Raw genomic sequence first — 19,619 nt, 5'->3', positions numbered from 1 at the left:
GTGACAGAGACACATGGCTCATCAGTTACTCAATATGTTACTGGTGTCAGCTGCAAAAACGTACATATTATAATACCACCATAGGCCGCCGATTACTATGGTAATAATAACATGGCATTTAGAATAAAATATATGCATCAATCAGTGTAATATAATTGTAATGTCCTTGTAGTTATTTTTACATTTTTTTATATCGGTATGCACCCTAAAAAAAAAAAATGCTAGGTTGTTTTTAAACCAATGCTGGGTAAATATTGGGTTAAAAATTACCCAATGCTGGGTTGTTTTAACCCAACTACTGGGTTATTACAACCCATAGTTGGGTAATAACTAGGGGTGCACCGATATATCGGCCGATGATGCTTGCTATGCTTCTCAATGAATTACGGTGAAATGCCGCTACATCCTAAAGCCAGAGGGCGCTCTCAAGCAGAAACTCAATATGCGCTGCAGACAAAGAACCATACACACGCAGCTCCAGGAAATGGCTTAAGGATATATTTATATTGCTGTTCTTCAAACCTTTTCAGGTAGTTTCATGATAATAAAGAGTATGTATAATGATTATGTTTGACAAGTGTTGCTTTTTCAAATGCATGTTATAAACGACTCAAACGAACAGTGATTTCAGATCGATAAGGACCCACTGATCAAAAGCCGTAGTACATGAAATAGCTGTGAATAATATCGGCTGTGTGATTCAGAATAGTTATGGGCCACGTATTATTAGTGTATATCAGCGTTTATCGGTGCATGCCTAGCCAAGCGGTGTGTTTTGTCCAATATTTACCCAGCATGGGTTAAAAACAACCCAGCATTTTTATAGTGCAAAACTAGTGTAGAAATCTTTTATAGATATCTAAAGAAATTGATGTTTATATTTACCATGACCCAGAATGCCCTCATCCACCAAAACCTGCCACATTCCCACTGCTTGAGTCCGAGACTGGAAACATTCATTTAGTTTCATCAACCAATCAACAAGCTCCTTCCCGCTGCTGCATTGTCTGTGATGCAAACCAGAAAAATACATTTGCTTAAATTTACTTAATTTGAAGTTCATTTGTTACTGTCATGAACACAAAATGATTTCCTAGAAATTATTTGATGAATTTCTGTCACTTATATATATAAGTATATATAACATGTTGGGCATGCCATGAGCACCTGTAGGTCTTGAGGTGGTGCTTTCTGTCTCTTATGAGGCCCGGGTTACGCTCCATCAGTGCGTTGTACACCATCCGTGCGGCTTTCAGGATTCGCTCGGACAAAAACTGAAAGGAAGAGAGAGAAAGAGATGAGGGATAGGAAAAAGTGCAGTATGAACAATGGATAAACATTGCTCTTTTGTGTGTACTAAGGCAGTGGAAGGTGACCGAGGTGGCCACCATCCACTTCAAAGTAACCAGAAAACCCTAAACAAAACTTTTGCAACAAAAATCTGTGTTTGGGTTCTGAAAAACAATGTAAGACTTTGGGGGTTCAAATGACATGAGGGTGAGTAAATAATGACACAGTTTTTATTTTGGGTACACTATCCCTTTAATACTTTAAATGTTTTTTTGTTTTTTTTAAGGCAATGTCTTTATTGAGATTTTAACAAAATATTAAAAAACAAAGAACAGAACAAAAAACCTTTCCCCAGGCAGGATAATATATAAACATAAAAAATTAAATGTTTTTTTTAATCAAAATCAGATTATGAAAATGTACACACAAATTCAGGAAAACATTAAAAGTATCAACAGAGCATTTACATGTAACTAATAAATAAACCAGAAATATTCATTTGTAGAGGAAAGCTTTAAATGCTTTAGAGTAGATAAAAGCCTAAAAAATGTGTTTGTTTGTTTTATACAATGGTCCATTTAAAAGTATGGTGGATCGTTTTAATATTATTTAATATTATGAATATTTTTTAAAGTATTAATATAATTATTATAATATCATTAATATTATTTAATATTATTTTATTATTTTAATATTATTAAATATTTTAATATTATTGTCCTCAAAGCAAATTGGAAACAAACCAAATTCAAAGACCAAAATTAAAATTAAATAAAAAGACTGTATTTCCTCAAATTGTTACACAATGTAAAGAATCTTGAAGCATTTTCTCTAATGGTCTCATATTTTCGTCTCCCACTGTACATTAACTGTATAGAAGCACAATGTCTTTATTTACATGAGGTAGTAGGTGTGTGAAGTGAGAATGTGGTGCCGGGTGGATGGTGCACATTCTCCAACACCTCCTCCACCGAAATGAATTTACAAAACTGAAGATTGCTACTGTTCACACTCCACCCCCATATGGAAGCTGTTGCTCTTATGTTTATCTTCTATCATCTCACTTTGTTTTTATACACTCCTGCTTTCTCCGTGTTTTTATTCTTCCCTCCCCTCCCAGCATTCCATAACCTTTCTTTCCCACCCTGCGTTCAGTTAAACCTCCCGCAGACCTGCCGCGTACCACAACAGCTCCCAAACAGACCAAACTCGACCCTATTAACTGAAGCCGTGGTTTATAAAGTTACCGAAGCATGCCACCGTGGTTGCTATGCAGCTGTAGATTTTCTCAGTGCCAACTTTGCGATCAAATGGTGATGGAAACTGGTTTAGTGCATTGTAGAAATCAAACGTTTCTGGAGACAAACATGGGTAGGTAACTACAAAAATAGTTAGTGTGCAGCTTGCATGTGGTGTTGCTAAATTGTTCTGAGTGATTGCTTTCTTTCTGGTCCATGCATGTCAAGAGCCTGTGGTCCCTCTTTCGGTTCAAGTCTGTGAGGTTTTTATCCATTTTTCATCACTTTTATTGCCTGTGGCAGCTCAGGAATTGCACGTTTGCCCCAGTTCTCTCATTCTTTAGTTTTGTGATTTTATGGAAGGGTGTAACTTTTATTTGTTTGCTATGTTTGTCCAAGGATAAAGTCTCAAGGTTCGTTTCTCACCCATACTCTCTTGCACTATTTGTTGTGGTTGTTGCTGAGGGCGGTGATGTGGTCTGGTCTGTCAGTCATGGTGATGTAATTGGCTTCTGACCCATAAAGGATCGGCTGACCTTGCTTTTTAGTCCAAAGAAGGCCCTGCAGGACTGTTGGTATGCTTTAGCACCCTACCCAGGCACACTTTTCAAGACAAGGACAGAACTGTACAGTAAATATTTCCCAAAACTCCTGGTTTCTTTTTTTTTCTTTCTTCTTCATGCCATTTCAGCATCTATGGCTATATTCATGGCAAGAACTGGTTATTCCATACACAAATCAATTCATACACAGGTTGGCGATGGGGCAATTTGGTATTTCCAATTCACTTAACTTGCATGTTTTTGGCCTGTGGGAGGAAACCAGAGTACCTGGAGTAAACCCACAATGACACAGAGAGAACGATGAACCCATTGTTGGGTCAGATACTAAAATTTTCTGGGTTAATTTAACCCAACGACTGGGCATTTTTAGAGTGAATATTTAATGTGGAATAGACTTTCTGCCAGTAATTTGTTTTATTTTCTTGTTTTACTTTTGTTTTATAGTCTCTCACAGTGTAATTATACCTTACATTTGTTGCCACTCCTGAAAAAATGGTCAACCGCCTGCCCAGTAACGCTCCATTAAAATTGTATTCACTGGCTAAAGCCAACTTTTCTCCCATTTGGTGAGTGTTAAAGAGCAAAGTGTGTAAGTGTGTATTAGTACATGTTAACAATATGCAAAAGTTACAAACCCTAAAGTAAACGATGACGCGAGTTACCGTCTCCAACGTAAATCTCTTTTCTTGGACCACAATTGTGGGCAACATTTTACTTTCTGGGCTTGTTGACATATCCATATCATAATTCCTCCCGCTTTGACTCACAGCCTATAAATTAACTTCTGTTAGCATTGCATTGTAAGCGAATCTTTTAAACATGGTAGGGAGCGTCACATTACTGGCTGACGTCAGAGGTATTCAGGCCAATCACAACGTACAGATTAGCTGGCCAATCAGGGACATAGCACTTTTCAGATCGATGAGCTTTGTACAAAATCAATGCTTTTGAGAAAACCAGTATATCTGGAGCTACAAAAATGTAGGGTATGTTGAAAATAATGTGTTTTTTAACCATAAACCACGCAAACACATTGTATTATACCAAATACACAAAATAACGTCGTTTTTTAAAAATGAAATAGCAGGTACTCTTTAATTTTGGACTCTGTTATTATCCATGCATTAAATGATTGATATTTTCCCATGTGGAGATCAACGCCACCTTGATTATAAAATGTAGAGCTACACACTTAAAATAATTTACTGTAAAAAAAAGTCAGTTCAACTTAATGGGCCCTATCTTGCACCCAGCGCAATTGACTTTGTCAGTGACGCATGTATCATTCGTATTTTGCACCGGCGCACAGCTGGTTTTTCCCTCCACAGACGCACGTCGGCAAACTAGGGAATGAACTTGCGCTCCCTGGGCGGTTCAGCGCAAAAAAGGAGGCGTGTTCCGGCCCAAACCATCCAGGATGCTATTTTGCAGTTTCAAAAAACAATTGCGCCACTGACCAGAAAAAACTAGTCTAAAGTCAGTGGCGCGTTGTGCGTTGTTCATTATGCTATTTTATAAGGGCGCATGCTTGACCATAATGTATAGCATGCACAACGCGCACACTTTGCTTATCTAATCTACACAGATGCAACAGTTATTTTTGCAAATCATAAATTGTTACAATAAAAAATATTTAACACATGAGATAAGGGAAATCATTGTGGTGAGCATTGTGGTGATAGTTTTTATTTATTTTGTGTGGCTGCATTAAAAAATTATCATGCAAATAACGATTAAAATATTTTCATAAGTTTGTTGTGTGGCTGTATTACGTTTATTTTATGTAAATAATAATTAAAATGTTTTCATAAGAAACCTTAATGTATGTGAACTTGATTTGTAAGTGTACTTTGGGGTTAGACTGCTTGCGTTTCTTGGCTTTCAGCGGTGAGGGTGGACGCAGCGATGTCCTCTGCTGGCGTCGGGTGCTGTGTAGAGGCAGATCCACGGCGTGCCCGATTTATGCTGGCAAGCTTGGGATTCCCCCGTCTCCTGACATCATTGTAGCGCTTGCGGCGCAACGTCTTGGGGATGCCAGCTGATGAGACAATTGCGGCTATTTCCTCCCACGCCTGTTTAACCGACGCTGATTTGGGCGGGTTTCTCCCATTCCCATACAAAACAACTTCTCTGTCTTTGACTGCTCTTACAAGAACGTCGGTCTCCTCAGCTGTGAACCTGCCATGGAACTTGCGCACTTGCGTTTAAAGGGAATGTTGGATGACATTCCCTTTGGTTTATTTGACGTAACGCCCAAACCACACCTATGAATAATGAACCTACTTCAGACCAACCCCTTATTGATTTGCGCCTGGCGCAAGAGTTATTTCTCCCGCCGGGAAAATAGCAACAGCGCCCAAGATCCGCCCACAAAGTCACTTTCGCTTTGCACTTCGCACTTGCGTTTCAGATCGTTAAAATAGGGCCCAATAAGTTACCTGGTTGCCTTAAAATTTTAAGTTAATTGAACTTAAAAATACTATTTGACACAACATTTTAAAAAATTGTAGTTAACTAATATTTCTAAGTTGAATTAACTCAACCAGGTAACTTTTTGTTTTAATTGTTTTTACAGTGTTCTTTACAGGGAGGCCATAGAAGAAGCATGGTTCCTCAAATAACAATTTCTATTATCTTAAGAACCTTTCTTCACTACAAGGACCCCTTTTTTTAAACAGAAAGGTTCTTTGGATGTTAAAGGTGCTTCATAGAACCACTTAGGCAAGAAAGTTTTTTCTTTGGCATCATGACGCACCTTCACTTTTAAGAATGTATTTTGCACAGCTAAATAAAGCTTGTTGACTGTTATTATGGTAGTTAGTGTTAGTATCCTGCTACAGCCAAGAAAAGGAGCACAATGCTGGTAAATGTGGTCAACCTACATCCAGCCCATCTCATATGAGACTTGTACAGAGCTCTCCATCAAACTCATTTTACACTGCGTGTGCCCAGACACAGCGTCTACAGACCCGGGGTGTGTAAATCTCTCTCCTGTCATAGTTCAGTCCCTGGAGATCAGGGGTATAGATGGGAACGGTAGTTAGCAGTACTTTCCCACCATTCTGTAGTCTCATGGGGAATAATTATGGTACCTCTCTGTAGAGCACAGGCTTTACCGTTTTGTACACCTGAGAATAGGTGTATCACAGGATACACAGGACAACAAAAACATGGCAACTGTTCAACGATTAACTGTGCCTGGTAAACACACCGTCATATATCATTATATCAACCGTATTATTGAATTAACAGATTATTGTTGTATGCACAAGGCAAGACTCAAAAGTTACACAGTCATTTTCCTTCCTATTATTAGAAATGATTATCATATTATCATCATATTACCTAAAGCATTACTCACAAGAAAAGGTACAGCAGCTGCTACTGGGGCTTAAAATGTACACCTTTGTACCAAAAAGGGTGATATATGTTAAAGTATCATATATTTGTAGATAATTGACAACTAAAGGCATGGTCCCAATGACAGCTTTTGTACCTTTTTTGTGTCGAAGATGGACTCTCGAAATATACATTGACCCCACACTGTAAAAAAGTTGGTTTAACTTAAAAATATTAGTTTAAGTAAAATAACTTTTATTTTGTGTCAACTAATATTTTAATATTTAACAGTGGACCCTTAAAGCACACAGGTTTCCCGGACAGGGTTTAGATTAATCCAGGACTAGGCCTTAGTTTTTTTTTAGGACATTTAAGAAGTTTTTTCAAACAAATCTTACAAAAACTATACTGGTGAGACAAAACAATGGCACTGATAAATGTTAAAATATGTGGTGTTTTGAAATTAAAGTAGCTCAAACATGCATTTTAGTCTGGGACTAGGATAAACCCTGTCCTTAAAACCGCCAAATAATGTTATTGTACTTGACAATGTGACAATACTTTTTGGACCATTGCATGTTCTTACAGTAAATACATCCTTAATTAATCTCTCAGGTTTGTTTAAGGAGCGCAAAAGTGGGCCAACCAAACTAATACCAGGTCACAGAACAGCGCACATGTGACGTCTTTATATGACTATGAGTTTGTCTAGAGGGAATGGGTGGCATTGTTCAAGTCTGGGTCGTATTGCAATGTAAACAGTTGCTTAAAACAATACAAGAGTTTGAATAGCACTTACTGTATATTATACAATATCAATCTGCAAAATGCGTGGCTGTAAAGTTGCACCTGATACTTAGCGACAGCAATGAACGTCCGCCACCAAACAATTCAACCTCGCCCTATCGAGTAACACACATAAACTCACTGTGGTGCACAGGCGGTGATGTGCGTCCATTGTATACAAACTGTTAGTCACCCACATGAGATCTGTTGTGAAGTAGCGAAAGGCAGAGATTCGGCCTCCCGTGTGTCATGGGGAGGAAACAGGTTGCGTTTTCCATCTGTGGGCGACGCTAACAGCGGAGGTTGTTGTGATGCTGTGACCGTGGTGAGCCAAGCAACAGGCTTCATTTCATACTACACATGGAGTTGTAGCAGAAATACGGACAGATTATTCAGATTATTATTATAAACTGAGACAACCAGATGTGACTTGCTAGATACAGGCTAGCATCTCTTCCTGTCCTGTAAAAATACACTCACAATGTTTTGTGTAGTATGAGTTGTTTACTTAGTTGTAGTTGAGATGCTTTAAGAAATCGTTCATGTCTGCAGCACAAAAGGTGCAGAACAGGTTTCAAAGTTTAATAGTAAGAACCCAAACCCAGTGTTTGTAGGAAATACGTTTACATTTATGCATTTGGCGATAATAAAAGCCATGCTTTTAACAACTATGATAAGGGACGTTATCAGTATTCACTTGTTTAAAAATAAGAGCCTGTCTCTTTTCACTCTGAGAAACGCACTTGAAAAATCACAGTGCCCACCAAATACCACTTCAGGTGCTGAGAGCATTCCACACATGAGCCAGCCTTCCAGATCCTCGATAAGCCAGATAAAATCCTAGGCAATATTGTGTTTTTCCCATCACACACAGACCAAACGTAAATACACAAGCCCAGATGTTAGCCTAAAACTGCCATTTCAGCTTTATGTTTCACATTTTTGGGATGGTTCCCTTTCTAGGTGTTAAAGGCATAGTTGTACCCCAAAATAAAAATTCTGTCATCCTTTACACACCCTCAGTTCATTGTATCATATATAGAGTTACCTAACCAGGTCAAACCTCAAATGGTTTAGTTTAGCATACTTAAAAACCAGGCTTGCTGTAACTGCTGCGATGGTTACCATAACCAACCCACCTTCTGTCCACTCACCACTGTCTGCACTTATGTTGCCGTCTGTGATGTGATTTAAAGGAATAGTTCACCCAAAAATTTTAATTCTGTCTTAATTTACACACGCTCACGTTGTTGCAAACCTGTAAACATGTCTTTGTTTCTGCTGAACACAAATGAATATATTTGTAACTAAACAGATCTGGGGCACCATTGACTTCCATTGTAGGATAAAAAGAATACTATAGAAGTCAATGGTGCCCCAGATCTGTTTAGTTACAAATATATTCATTTGTGTTCAGCAGAAACAAAGACATGTTTACAGGTTTGCAACAACGTGAGCGTGTGTAAATTAAGACAGAATTAAAAATTTTGGGTGAACTATTCCTTTAAATCACATCACAGACCGCAACATAAGTGCAGACAGTGGCGAGTGGACAGAAGGTGGGTTGGTTATGGTAACCATCGCAGCAGTTACAGCAAGCCTGGTTTTTAAGTATGCTAAACTAAACTAAACTAAACCATTTGAGGTTTAACCGGGTTAGGTAGCTCTATATATGATACAATGAACGGAACAATAACCATCCAGATGTTTACTCTTGTCTTCAGTCGCAAGTGAGTAACACTTTTGAGATCAACAGATAAATCTGGGGATACGGGTAAGGGTCAGATACAGATCTACTGACCTAGTTTAACGCTAAAGACGTTTTACCATATATATATATATGCTGTAAGTAAAGCCAGTAAAGCTACATTGCTACAAACTCACATGATCATAAAAGGCCAAGCATCACATGAGCAGATAGATGGTGACATTGCTGTGTAAAAACCTCCTTGGGTTGTGAAATAGTTATGAAGAATCGGTGAGGTTGCATTAATAAAATATGCATGCAGTCCTCTGTAATGTGTACTTTCTAAATTTAGGCTGAAAGCATAAACAGTTATGTATGCTTTATTAACTATATTACAGAATAATGTGATATATGCGTTTGGGGGGATGAACAGCAACAGACTCCATCAGCTTCACTTTTGATGTTGTGCTTTGAGCTATATTTAGATTTTCATTATTAGAGGTTCAATAGTCTGAGCATAACATTACTAACACATAGAGGTCAGCGACATGAGATAAAACCCAGCTTACGGCTAAACAGATACTTAATAGCCGATTTTGAATAGGTTTTAATTTTCTGCCTCTATGGACGCTATAACATGAACTTAGTGGAGCTTATAAAAAGACGTTGGAATGGATAATAAACACAAACGCAGACAATCATACCTGTTTAATGGTGTCCTGTGTCTCCACGGTTTCTGGCAGAGGAGTCTGTGAGGAGACAAAGAGAGATAAAGCGTATGAAGATATATAAGAGACTGAAGAATGGTTATTAATGCTACACTGTAAAAAACAAAAAAATGTTGCAGTGCTGCATGCAAAATATAGTTGCAAGTCAATGAAACTCAATTAAACCTACAAATTTAAGTTTTAGACTAATATTTTGCGAACAAAACAAGTTGGAATTATTTAACTGTATTTTGATAAGCTACCAAGCTCGTCCCAAACCATAATGACTTATTAAGAAGAGCTGCACTATTATTTTTCTAACAAATTGGATTTGCAATTCAAAGCAGCCATCTTATGATCTTAAAATCGAAAAATCTTATGAACCTGCAATCGGTTCAATCATAAAAAGCCTGATCTAACAAAGGCACCAAGGGCTAAAGAATGTAAGAAGACATTCCAGACTAATGCCGCCATGTGTGGCATTTGACGCCTGTACTGTACATGATCTCTGGCACCTGCCTCCCGCTCAGCTAAGACAAATTATCAACGGTAACGTAATTATGATTCACACAGGAATTCACACAGGAATGTTTGACACCGCAGGTTTGTGAGATAAAGAGAAACTAGTTTAAAAAGATTCACCCTTTGTCTTTCGAATACAACTTGCTTGACTGGTTTACACAGATGTGCTAATGGTATGTGAAATGCTAATTATTATGCGTTGGGTTAGGTACGGGTCATTTTTCTTACAAACATATCAGGGTATTGCTTTAAACAGTAAAATCTCTCATTTGTAAAGATATCAAGGTTATTTTCACTGAATGTTCTTTATATAACACAGGATGATTTTATGTAGAAAACAGTCAATCACATAAAAATGCTGGGTTTTGACAAACAGGGTTACATATAATACTTAACTTAAAGAGACTCTCCACTTGTTTTGAAATATGCTCATTTTCCAGCTCTCATAGAGTTAAAAATTTGATTCTTACCGTTTTGGAATCCATTCAGCCGATCTCCGGGTCTGGCGCTAGCACTTTTAGCATAGCTTAGCACAATCCATTGAATCTGATTAGACCATTAGCATCGGGCTAAAAATAACCAAAGAGTTTCGATATTTTTCCTATTTCGGTAGTGATATTACGCACTGCCCGAAAATAGTCCCCTGCTATTGAAAGTAACCAAGGGGACTATTTTCGGCATTGCGTAATATCACTACGCCTGCTGCAGCCATGTTACGGCAGCAAAGTCCTTGATTATTACGCCAATTTGAGAGAATAGTTCCTAGCCATATCAGCCTAAAAATAGCAACTTTTAATTTTCTGCCGGTCTTTGTACACGATGTAACTACAGAAGAGTCAAGTTTTAAATAGGAAAAATATCTGAACTCTTTTTGAGCGTGATGCTAATGGTCTAATCAGATTCAATGGATTGTGCTAAGCTATGCTAAAAGTGCAAGCGCCAGACCCAGAGATCAGCTGAATGGATTCCAAAACGGTAAGAATCAAATGTTTAATTCTAGGGGAGCTGGAAAATGAGCATATTTTCAAAAAAATTGGAATGTCCCTTTAAGCATATAAAAACTTATATGTTCAATGTTGCCCATTTTGTTCCAAAACCATGAATGACATCATCAGGGTAAGGTGAGTAAATGAACATAATGGGTGAACTTTCTTTTTGTCTCTAATATTAGTTGTAGACAAAACAAGTCATTGAAATGACCCAAGAGAAAAGAAGCTTTGCAGTGATTTCGAGCGGCTGAAGTGGGGAACGTTCTTGAGACCGAATGAGGAGGTAAGTATGCATATGTTATGGGACTTCTGCTCAAGTGGCACTCAATGTTTTACGGCTGTGTCCAGCCATTAACAAACCACAATCACCAGCCGCTCTGATCTCCATCCGCAATCACAGTCTGTCAAGAGCCGAACTTCTCTCTCCTTTACATGATGAGGTTAAAGGATGAACTGTTTAATTATTTATATGTGCTGGTCAGATATTAACTACTGGTGCTTTGGTATTCAAATAGTGTAATGAATATAGTGAAATCTATGGATCAGCTCAAATACAATTTGATACAATATCACATTTCATGGTAGGAGTGGGCTGTACAGCTTGGTGTATGGCATACAATATGGTCAGTATTGTACGACAGAAAAGTGGGATGCCTAAAAGAGTAAATGACTATAATATTTGGCTTTTTCGTTCTTCTCTCATACACTGTCAGCAAAAATGGTCGCTTGCTGTCACTGGGGCAGTACCCAAAAAGTACACCTTTGCAGAGTTTATATTAATAGGTCCCCTGTGACAGCTAGGGACCTTTTCTTTTTTGACAGTGTTAATAAATACCTTCTTCTCAAGTGAACCGACGTGCTATAGTAAGGATTTGGCAACATGCTCTACCAGTCGAGCTGGAGAGTCTGCTAGCATGTGAGCTACCTGTTTCTAAACAAAGAGAAAATCTCAAGTCTTGGTTTCAGAACCGCCACCTTTAACCTGATGGCCGACAGATCCATAACTCTCTGTGGTTTTATGAGCCACTGTCAGCCTCTGTTCCCACGCCAGGTGTTGCTCAGCATCAGCTGACTAATGCTGTGTAGTTCAATGTCCTTTTATTTATGAGACTGGCCTGAGAATGTGGTCGTTTAAACCAAACCAAGACTTTTGGTCTCATAAGTAAAAGAGACAAGTCCTGAATTGACTTGAAAGAGCGTTATTTCTTTATAGGTTTGATCGATGCAATCTCATGGCAATTCGTCACTATTTTACGAGATCTCATTCGTACTCTTTAATACGATCTGCTTTCATCCCAGGATGGGTTTAGAGATGGTGCATCTTTACATACAGAAGTCTGATATAGCAAAGCTATCTCACGAAAATTCGTACACATTTTACGAGTTGGCTTATTCGTATTAATGCATACGACCAAATTCGTAAGTTTTTGTACAATGCCTTGACCACTGTGGTTAGGTGCGGGTTTTTTTCATGAGAATCGTACGTTTTTGCTTCATTAACTTTGTTTGAATTCATACGAGATAGCCAACTCTTAAAATATGTATGAATTCCGGTGAAATCAGGCTGGATATGGTTTTAAATGTATATATTTTTAATTTTTCTAATAATTTTAAGTTTTTGTATGATATTTAGCCATTTTTTAAAGTAGTTATGAATTCCCATCAGGCTGTCTAGATATGTCTATATGTCCATCGTCTCTTGCGTTTGTCTTACGATTGTATTCAACTAAATAATTTTCACCTATGTAACTCACCCAGTGTCCTCGTGCAACCCAGTATCACGAAATTACGTACCTATAGTCAAGTAAATTTGTGAGTCTTTTTCGTGACACTGACACGTTTTTCCGCCTTTTTGCGTGGACATGTCACGTATTTCTGTTTACGTGTCATTGTCCCGTATTTGTTACTCAACTATTTTGTCCTATTTTCTTACCATTGTCGCTTCGGTTTAGGGTTAGATTTACATAAAATGACATCCTTACCCAAACCCAACCCTAATACCAGGTGAAAATGGTTTAAAAATCATAAAATATAAAAAAATAAATCATGAAATAAAACATAAACCAATACTGGGTGACATCCTAACGCAAACACCAAGGGCCTGTTTACACGAGAACCCTCGAGGGTAAAAACGTAAAAATATTTTATCGGATGTGCCTTTCGTTTACACGGCGACGGCGTTTTGGGGGCTTAAAAACGCAAAAAAGTGAAACCACCCTTCAGAGTGGAAATCTTAAAAACGATCTACCGTCGCGTTCTCGTCTAAAGAGTAAAAACGCAAAAGTCTGCTCATGGTGGCTCTCGTCGCGCACGCGTTTACGTCACAGGCATGCGCCAGTTCAGGAAAATAACAACAAACATGTCAGATTATTTCCATACGTCGGACCTTCAAGTTGCCATAGCAGCTCTGATAAATATACAAGTCTTTCCAGCAGTTGTACGAATTATTCACAGCAAGTATTACTGATCAGAGAAGGCACATTAATTACCTCAGTGAAACTGTTGATGCGCCAATTCGTCGGAGGCAAACCAGGCGGCTTTGGATGAGACCTGGGAGAACCAGGAAGAAGGTTGTACGCAGGCTCACGGACTTGGTGTTGTTGTGTGTCAGTGCTTCACATTGCCACCTAGCCGCCTGGAGTGCATACTACATCGAATATCACACACTTTTGCGTCACCATATGCACGCAGATTTCCCCCTCAAAATGCTCGTATAAACGCGGAATAAAAAGTGATAACGCAACACCACTTTTGCGGTTTCTTTTCAGATCGTTTCCATGTAAACGTAGCCTAAATCTATTCCCCAAAACCGAAGCGACAATGGTAAGAAAATAGGGCAAAACAGTTGAGTAACAAATACGTGACAATGACACGTAAACAGAAATACGTGACATGTTCAGGCAAAATTGGCGAAAAAATGTGTCAGTGTCACGGAAAAGACTCACAAATTTACGTGACTATAGGTACATAATTTCGTGATACTAAGTTGCACCCAGTGTCCTTTGTGAGATTATCAGTAGTGTGGACCTTAGGCTTATTGGTTAGCTTCATTTTCTCTACACAGTATACCATTTTTCCTTTAAACAATCGCACTAGGCAATACAACAGTTGGTACTTATCAGGGGTTAAGAAGGTGATTCATTCACTTCTGGATCCTCATGCTTGATTTCCCTAAGACTGAGACCATTCGGCATGGAGATCTCTCCACCCTGTGGGTCTGTTGACTGAGTAAACTGTATAGACCGGCTGGATCACATGCTACGGCACAAGAGAGAAATGACCCAGAGCTATTTACTCTCGGTCTAATGAAGCTATAAGATTCGAAAGTAAAAAATACTTAATGAATTAATCAAACAATCATTTATAGTTTTATAGATTTATTACAAACTCTAATATGTATAAGAAGCTTTTGCTTTCTCTTTCTCAACATTTGTTTTTGTATTGCCTGTAGCTGTACTGTCTATTTTACAAGTTTTGAAATCTGCAGAGTGAATAAAAGAAATTGAGCTTTGTGGCAAAAACAAACAAACTATAAATGAATTACAGATGAATTGCCATTTATAAACACTGAGACAAGAGGCATACAGAACATCTTTCCTTCTTTAGCTGTGGCTCATAGTCTTTATCTCCCATGAGGAAGATCTCTGGCAATATGAGGTATTTTATCTTATTGAGTCACTGCTTTATTACTGGAATTCAGAAGAGGACATTGGGTTCCCGTGTCTCAGCATATGAAGCCCCATCACTCCGTGACAACATACAATCATTGGTGCTTTTCAAAGCAGACAGTTCTGTCTTTGGTTAAATTTTTGGCCGTGTGTTTTTAAAAATATCGTACATGCAGAAGAGATCCAGATTCATCAATGTTTTCTTAATTTTCCAGTCACTCTACAGTGCACAACAATTAAAAAATAAAGGAACAAAAATAAAGGTTTCTAAAGAGTCAAGGAACCAAAAATCGTTGCTGCGAAGGTTCTATAAATGAGGGTTCTGTAAGTGTTATCTGTTTTCAAAATATGTATATTAGACGAAATTACTGTGTAAAATGTAAATACTGTAAATGCAGGCTACATGATATTTACTTTATTGTTTACTCTAGTTCACTTTGGTCTAAAGGAGTCAGGAGTTTCCTGTGCTGGATGGAAGTCTTACTTCGGACATTCTTTCCAAACTGTACGGAAACAAACCGCGTTCACAATAAACTATAAATAACTATACAGAGTAAAAATACACTACAAAGAACTATAATTTAACCCTTTAGTGTAGTTGGATAAAATAGTTCACTAAAAATTGAAAATCACATTATTTCACTCTCATGTCAACTGTGTGGTTACCATCATTTATCAAAATATCTAACTTTGTGTTCAATAAAGCTCATACAGGTTTTAAACAACATGAGGGTGAGTAAATATCAGAATTTTCATTGTTGGGTGAACTGTCCCTTTAATTAAAATTATTTGGCATTGGTTTCAATGCCACCGTCCCCTAGCACACAGCTAATGAGTTATAATGAGGACCTCTCACTGTGTTTTTCATACTAAGAGATTTACATTTATGCATTTAGCAGACAATTTTCCAGTCATTTTTTCAATAGCCTAATCAAACCTATGGCATTCCTTACAAAATTAACCATGTTTTTTTTTTGTGTGGTAAAAGTGTAGTAACCATGTTTTTTGGTTTATTGATTACTATAAGCAACACCATGGTTTTGCTATAGTAACCAAGGTTTATATGTTTTTTTGAATACTGGTTTGTAAAACCATGGTTAATTTTCGTAAGGGATTTTGTGCTGGTCATGTATGACTAACTAATATGTACAAATGATTTTAACAATATATTAATGATATTTATAAAGTGCCTGATTTATATATAGGCGTGAAAAGCACTATTATAACATGTTAAGACAATTGGTCCTCACAAGTAAACAAAGTTGCGCGCGCACGCACACACAATCGTCCTGCTGATGATACAAGTTTGTTGTAGCGAATTTACACATACACTTTTCTTTTCTCACATGATACTGTACCTTATTATTATACCATTACCAATAAATTGACATATTTATCATTTTAAGTCCATTTACAGCAAGTTTACCCCAATTATAATACTGTTGCTATATTATACAATGTTATTATGTCGTTTTTAACAATAGTGAATAATAATATATTGTAGGCTACTACAGTATTTTTATGTGGGTACAACACCTCACCCCATTTAAACACTGTCATAAACAACTTATTCTCTAATAATGTTTCTGCCCACTTTAACTTACCCAGCTGATACCCCGGATTTTAGGTGTTTTCTCATTGGCACCGCGATCAGGATACACTCGGTAATTGTAACTCCGAAAGAGATGCATGTTTCAGTTTAGTCCGATATCTGTGATTATTTCATTTAGAGATCATCTGTTGCAGTAACCACATCTCCACTGAGAGTCTGACCATCCCAGATGAAAGACAGTCCGACATACACGCGGCATTCCTACACGCGTCTTCTTATCTCCAGATTGTGAATGCCTTTAAAAACCTGCTGCGCGCTGTCAAACCTGCCTGCGCGTTCCCGACAATCCAGCCGAGCAGGAGGCGCCACCCCGCGCTCGCGTACACGCCCCTGCCGGACACGGCGCGCCCCTCATTTCCCATCCTCGGTCCGCATGGATGTTCATAACATTTCAATGCGTTGTTCTTTGCGTAAGGTTATCACGATAACAACAAAATAGTCTTAGTCATTAAAAGCATGTGGCATATACTATAAATAGTGTACTAGTAAAATTACTAGATGTTTTATTCCTAGAAGACCACTAGTAAATATTAACATATACTATTGTATTTGTTTATCAATTTAATGCAGTTAATATTAAAGAATACTATAGTAAATAGTAATTATAGCTACTAAAGTATTATAATCTAATTTACTATGTTTTCATGTGGGACAATCTCAATTTACTATAGTACATCATTTTTTTTTGTGGGACACTTTACAGTCAAATGTTAATGTTAACAACAGCTTACTAGAAAATATTGTAGTTTCATATGGGACACTACACAGTCTCATGTTACTGTTATCTACAATTTACTATAGTAAACACTGTAGTATACTACAGTATTCATTCATATGGGACACTAAGTCTCATACCTAGTTAATATTTGTTTAGGTGAATACTGTAATATTAAAAAAACACAAGTAACGTGCACTTTATGCGTGCTTTTCTTTCATGCACACTTTTGTAATCACATTGTTGTGATATCACCAATTATTACACAACTCTATGGAATGCTTGTTTCTGATTGGTCAGGCATGACATTCCCAGGTATGCTTGTTATGCTTATTACCCGATAATAAATGTTCATAATGATAACACACCATCCATCCAGGTATCGTGAGTCATCCCGACCGGTACTACTTCTTTGTTTAATGCATCACTCAGTCATTTCTCATTCCTGATTTGAAATTATTACAGATGAGCTAATAATAATTTATTATTTACTCGTGCAGCAAGTAGCTGTGTAAGAAGCAGAATATTGGATTCCAGTTGGTTAGACACATACAGAAAAGAAGGGAATTTAAAAGAAGCAAAAATGGCTTTTGGATACCCACATAAAAAACACTAAAGTAGTACTTACTATAGTAAACTGTAGTAAAATTCTATACTGATACTATACTGTATAATCTTTCTGAACCTTACCAAAGTAATTATTAAAAAACGACAGTATTATCAACTGACTATACAGAATACTATAGTATGCATTAACAAAGCATAGTAATAACTATAATATACTACAGTTTACTTTCATGTCAGAAGTTAAAAAATAATTTCTAGTGAATCCTCAGACTTTTGCATTAATCTATGAGGTAAAAGCAGTACCACTGCAGGCAAAAATATGCTTAGCTTATGCGTTTGACTCAATAACACACCCAGTCTCTCCTTCAGCTCTCTTATCTGTGTGTTCCAGCTGTCTGATAAACCTTGAAGGGTTGAAGACCAGGGGGTGTGTCAGTAACCCACCTTAGTGCTAAAGCAGGTGCCAAGGTTGGAATGGAGGAGTAAACTAACAGGAAATGTAAGCAAAGGCTTTGGTACAGGTTGGAATAGGACACACGTATCCCTAATTAAATATTGGATGTTTACAGTAAAACACAGCAAAATGAGAGCTGTAGCTGAGCATCATGAGGTTGGCAGATTTATAACAATGGTGCCATGAATTTGCAACACAGAGAAAATCTAATGCAATAGTTTGGGTTAAAAGTGCTGTGAACCTACATAAATGATAAAGGAGGAACGCTACTATACCTGTTTAAGGGATGAACACCGCAATGACTGGATGAGTGTATCTGCTGAACACATGACAGCTGGAACCTCTGAGAAGACAAAAGTATAGAAAAAGAGTTTTATGTATAGTCAGACTGCACTTCTGGTTTTGTTACATCCTATGTGGTCTCTTATTCTGGTGTTTGTGCAATATCATGACTCTAGTAAAACTCACTGGCTGCATATTGTCAACTCTTTAATAGTAGGCTATTGTGTTTACTTGCAACCGGATTCAGTGCTTTCTTGCTGTCCACAAACATATGTCTGAAATAACCCAAACCCCACAATGTGAGGGAACCAGTGGACATTTTTTAATGGTGTCCGAAATCATAGGCTGTATCCCACATTGTGCACTTTATGTGGATTTGCAGTCTCGTGGACTTAGGTGAAGCATGCACATGTCCGTTTAGTCCTCAAGACCGTAGGGAAGGGGTGCCGATGTCCTGCATGCTTTAGCTTCAGCGTTTTAGGATTTATTCAGCCGATCTCCGGGTCTGGCGGTACTACTTTTAGCATAGCTTAGCATAATCCATTGAATCTGATTAGACCATTAGCATCCCTCAAAAAATGACCAAAGAGTACTCTTTTGTAGTTACATCATGTACTAAGAACAAGGGAAAAGTAAAAGTTGCAATTTTCTATGCCGAAATGGGGGACTTTGCTGCCGTACCATGGCTGCAGCAGGCGCAGTAATATTACACAGTGCCCAAAAATAGTCCCTTGCAATTGAAAGTTACCAAGGAGATTATTTTCGGCTGCTGTGTAATATCATTGCGCCTCCTGCAGCCATGGCACGGCAGCAAAGTCCTTGATTATTACGCCAGAATGAGAGTATAGTTCCTATCCATATCGAACAAGAAAATCACAACTTTTAATTTTCCGTCAGTCTTATTACATGATGTTACTCCAGAAGAGTCAAGTTTTAAATAAGAAAAATATAGAAACTCTTTGGTTATTTTTCAGTGCGATGCTAATGGTCCAATCAGATTCAATGGATTATGCTAAGCTATGCTAAAAGTGGTACCGCCAGACCCGAAGTTCGGCTGAATGGATCCTAAAACGGTCAAATTAAAATGTTTAACTCTATAGGGGAGCTGGAAAATGAGCATATTTTTAAAAAAGTGGAGTGACCCTTTAATCAAGCACACCCGAATAAGCTAATCAAGGTCGAAAAAGTCACCTAAAAACT

At 37.8% G+C, this 19,619-nt stretch overlaps 1 protein-coding gene across 3 annotated transcripts in view; it reads right to left on the bottom strand.

Moving 5' to 3' along the window:
- rapgef3 (Rap guanine nucleotide exchange factor (GEF) 3) overlaps positions 1-19,619 on the bottom strand; it is a 43,058-nt gene that overhangs the window by 17,814 nt on the left and 5,625 nt on the right. For 2 of the 3 annotated variants that reach the window (XM_065285397.1, XM_065285395.2), the window contains exons 2-5: positions 18,413-18,480; positions 9,608-9,652; positions 1,168-1,274; positions 886-1,007 (exon numbers count right to left, since the gene is read on the bottom strand). In XM_065285397.1, coding sequence (XP_065141469.1) covers positions 886-1,007; positions 1,168-1,274; positions 9,608-9,652; positions 18,413-18,466 — 328 coding nt within the window. In that variant the 5' untranslated portion in view covers positions 18,467-18,480. Of the gene's footprint in view, positions 1-885; positions 1,008-1,167; positions 1,275-9,607; positions 9,653-16,393; positions 16,678-18,412; positions 18,481-19,619 lie in introns of those variants that run through there. The other variant, XM_065285396.2, reaches the window with a different exon arrangement.

This window comes from Paramisgurnus dabryanus, chromosome 21 (assembly GCF_030506205.2).
Source record: "Paramisgurnus dabryanus chromosome 21, PD_genome_1.1, whole genome shotgun sequence".
NCBI classification, from domain to species: Eukaryota; Metazoa; Chordata; class Actinopteri; order Cypriniformes; family Cobitidae; genus Paramisgurnus; species Paramisgurnus dabryanus.
Note: the sequence above shows the minus strand (reverse complement) of the source record. Positions and strands in the feature narration are given on the sequence as shown.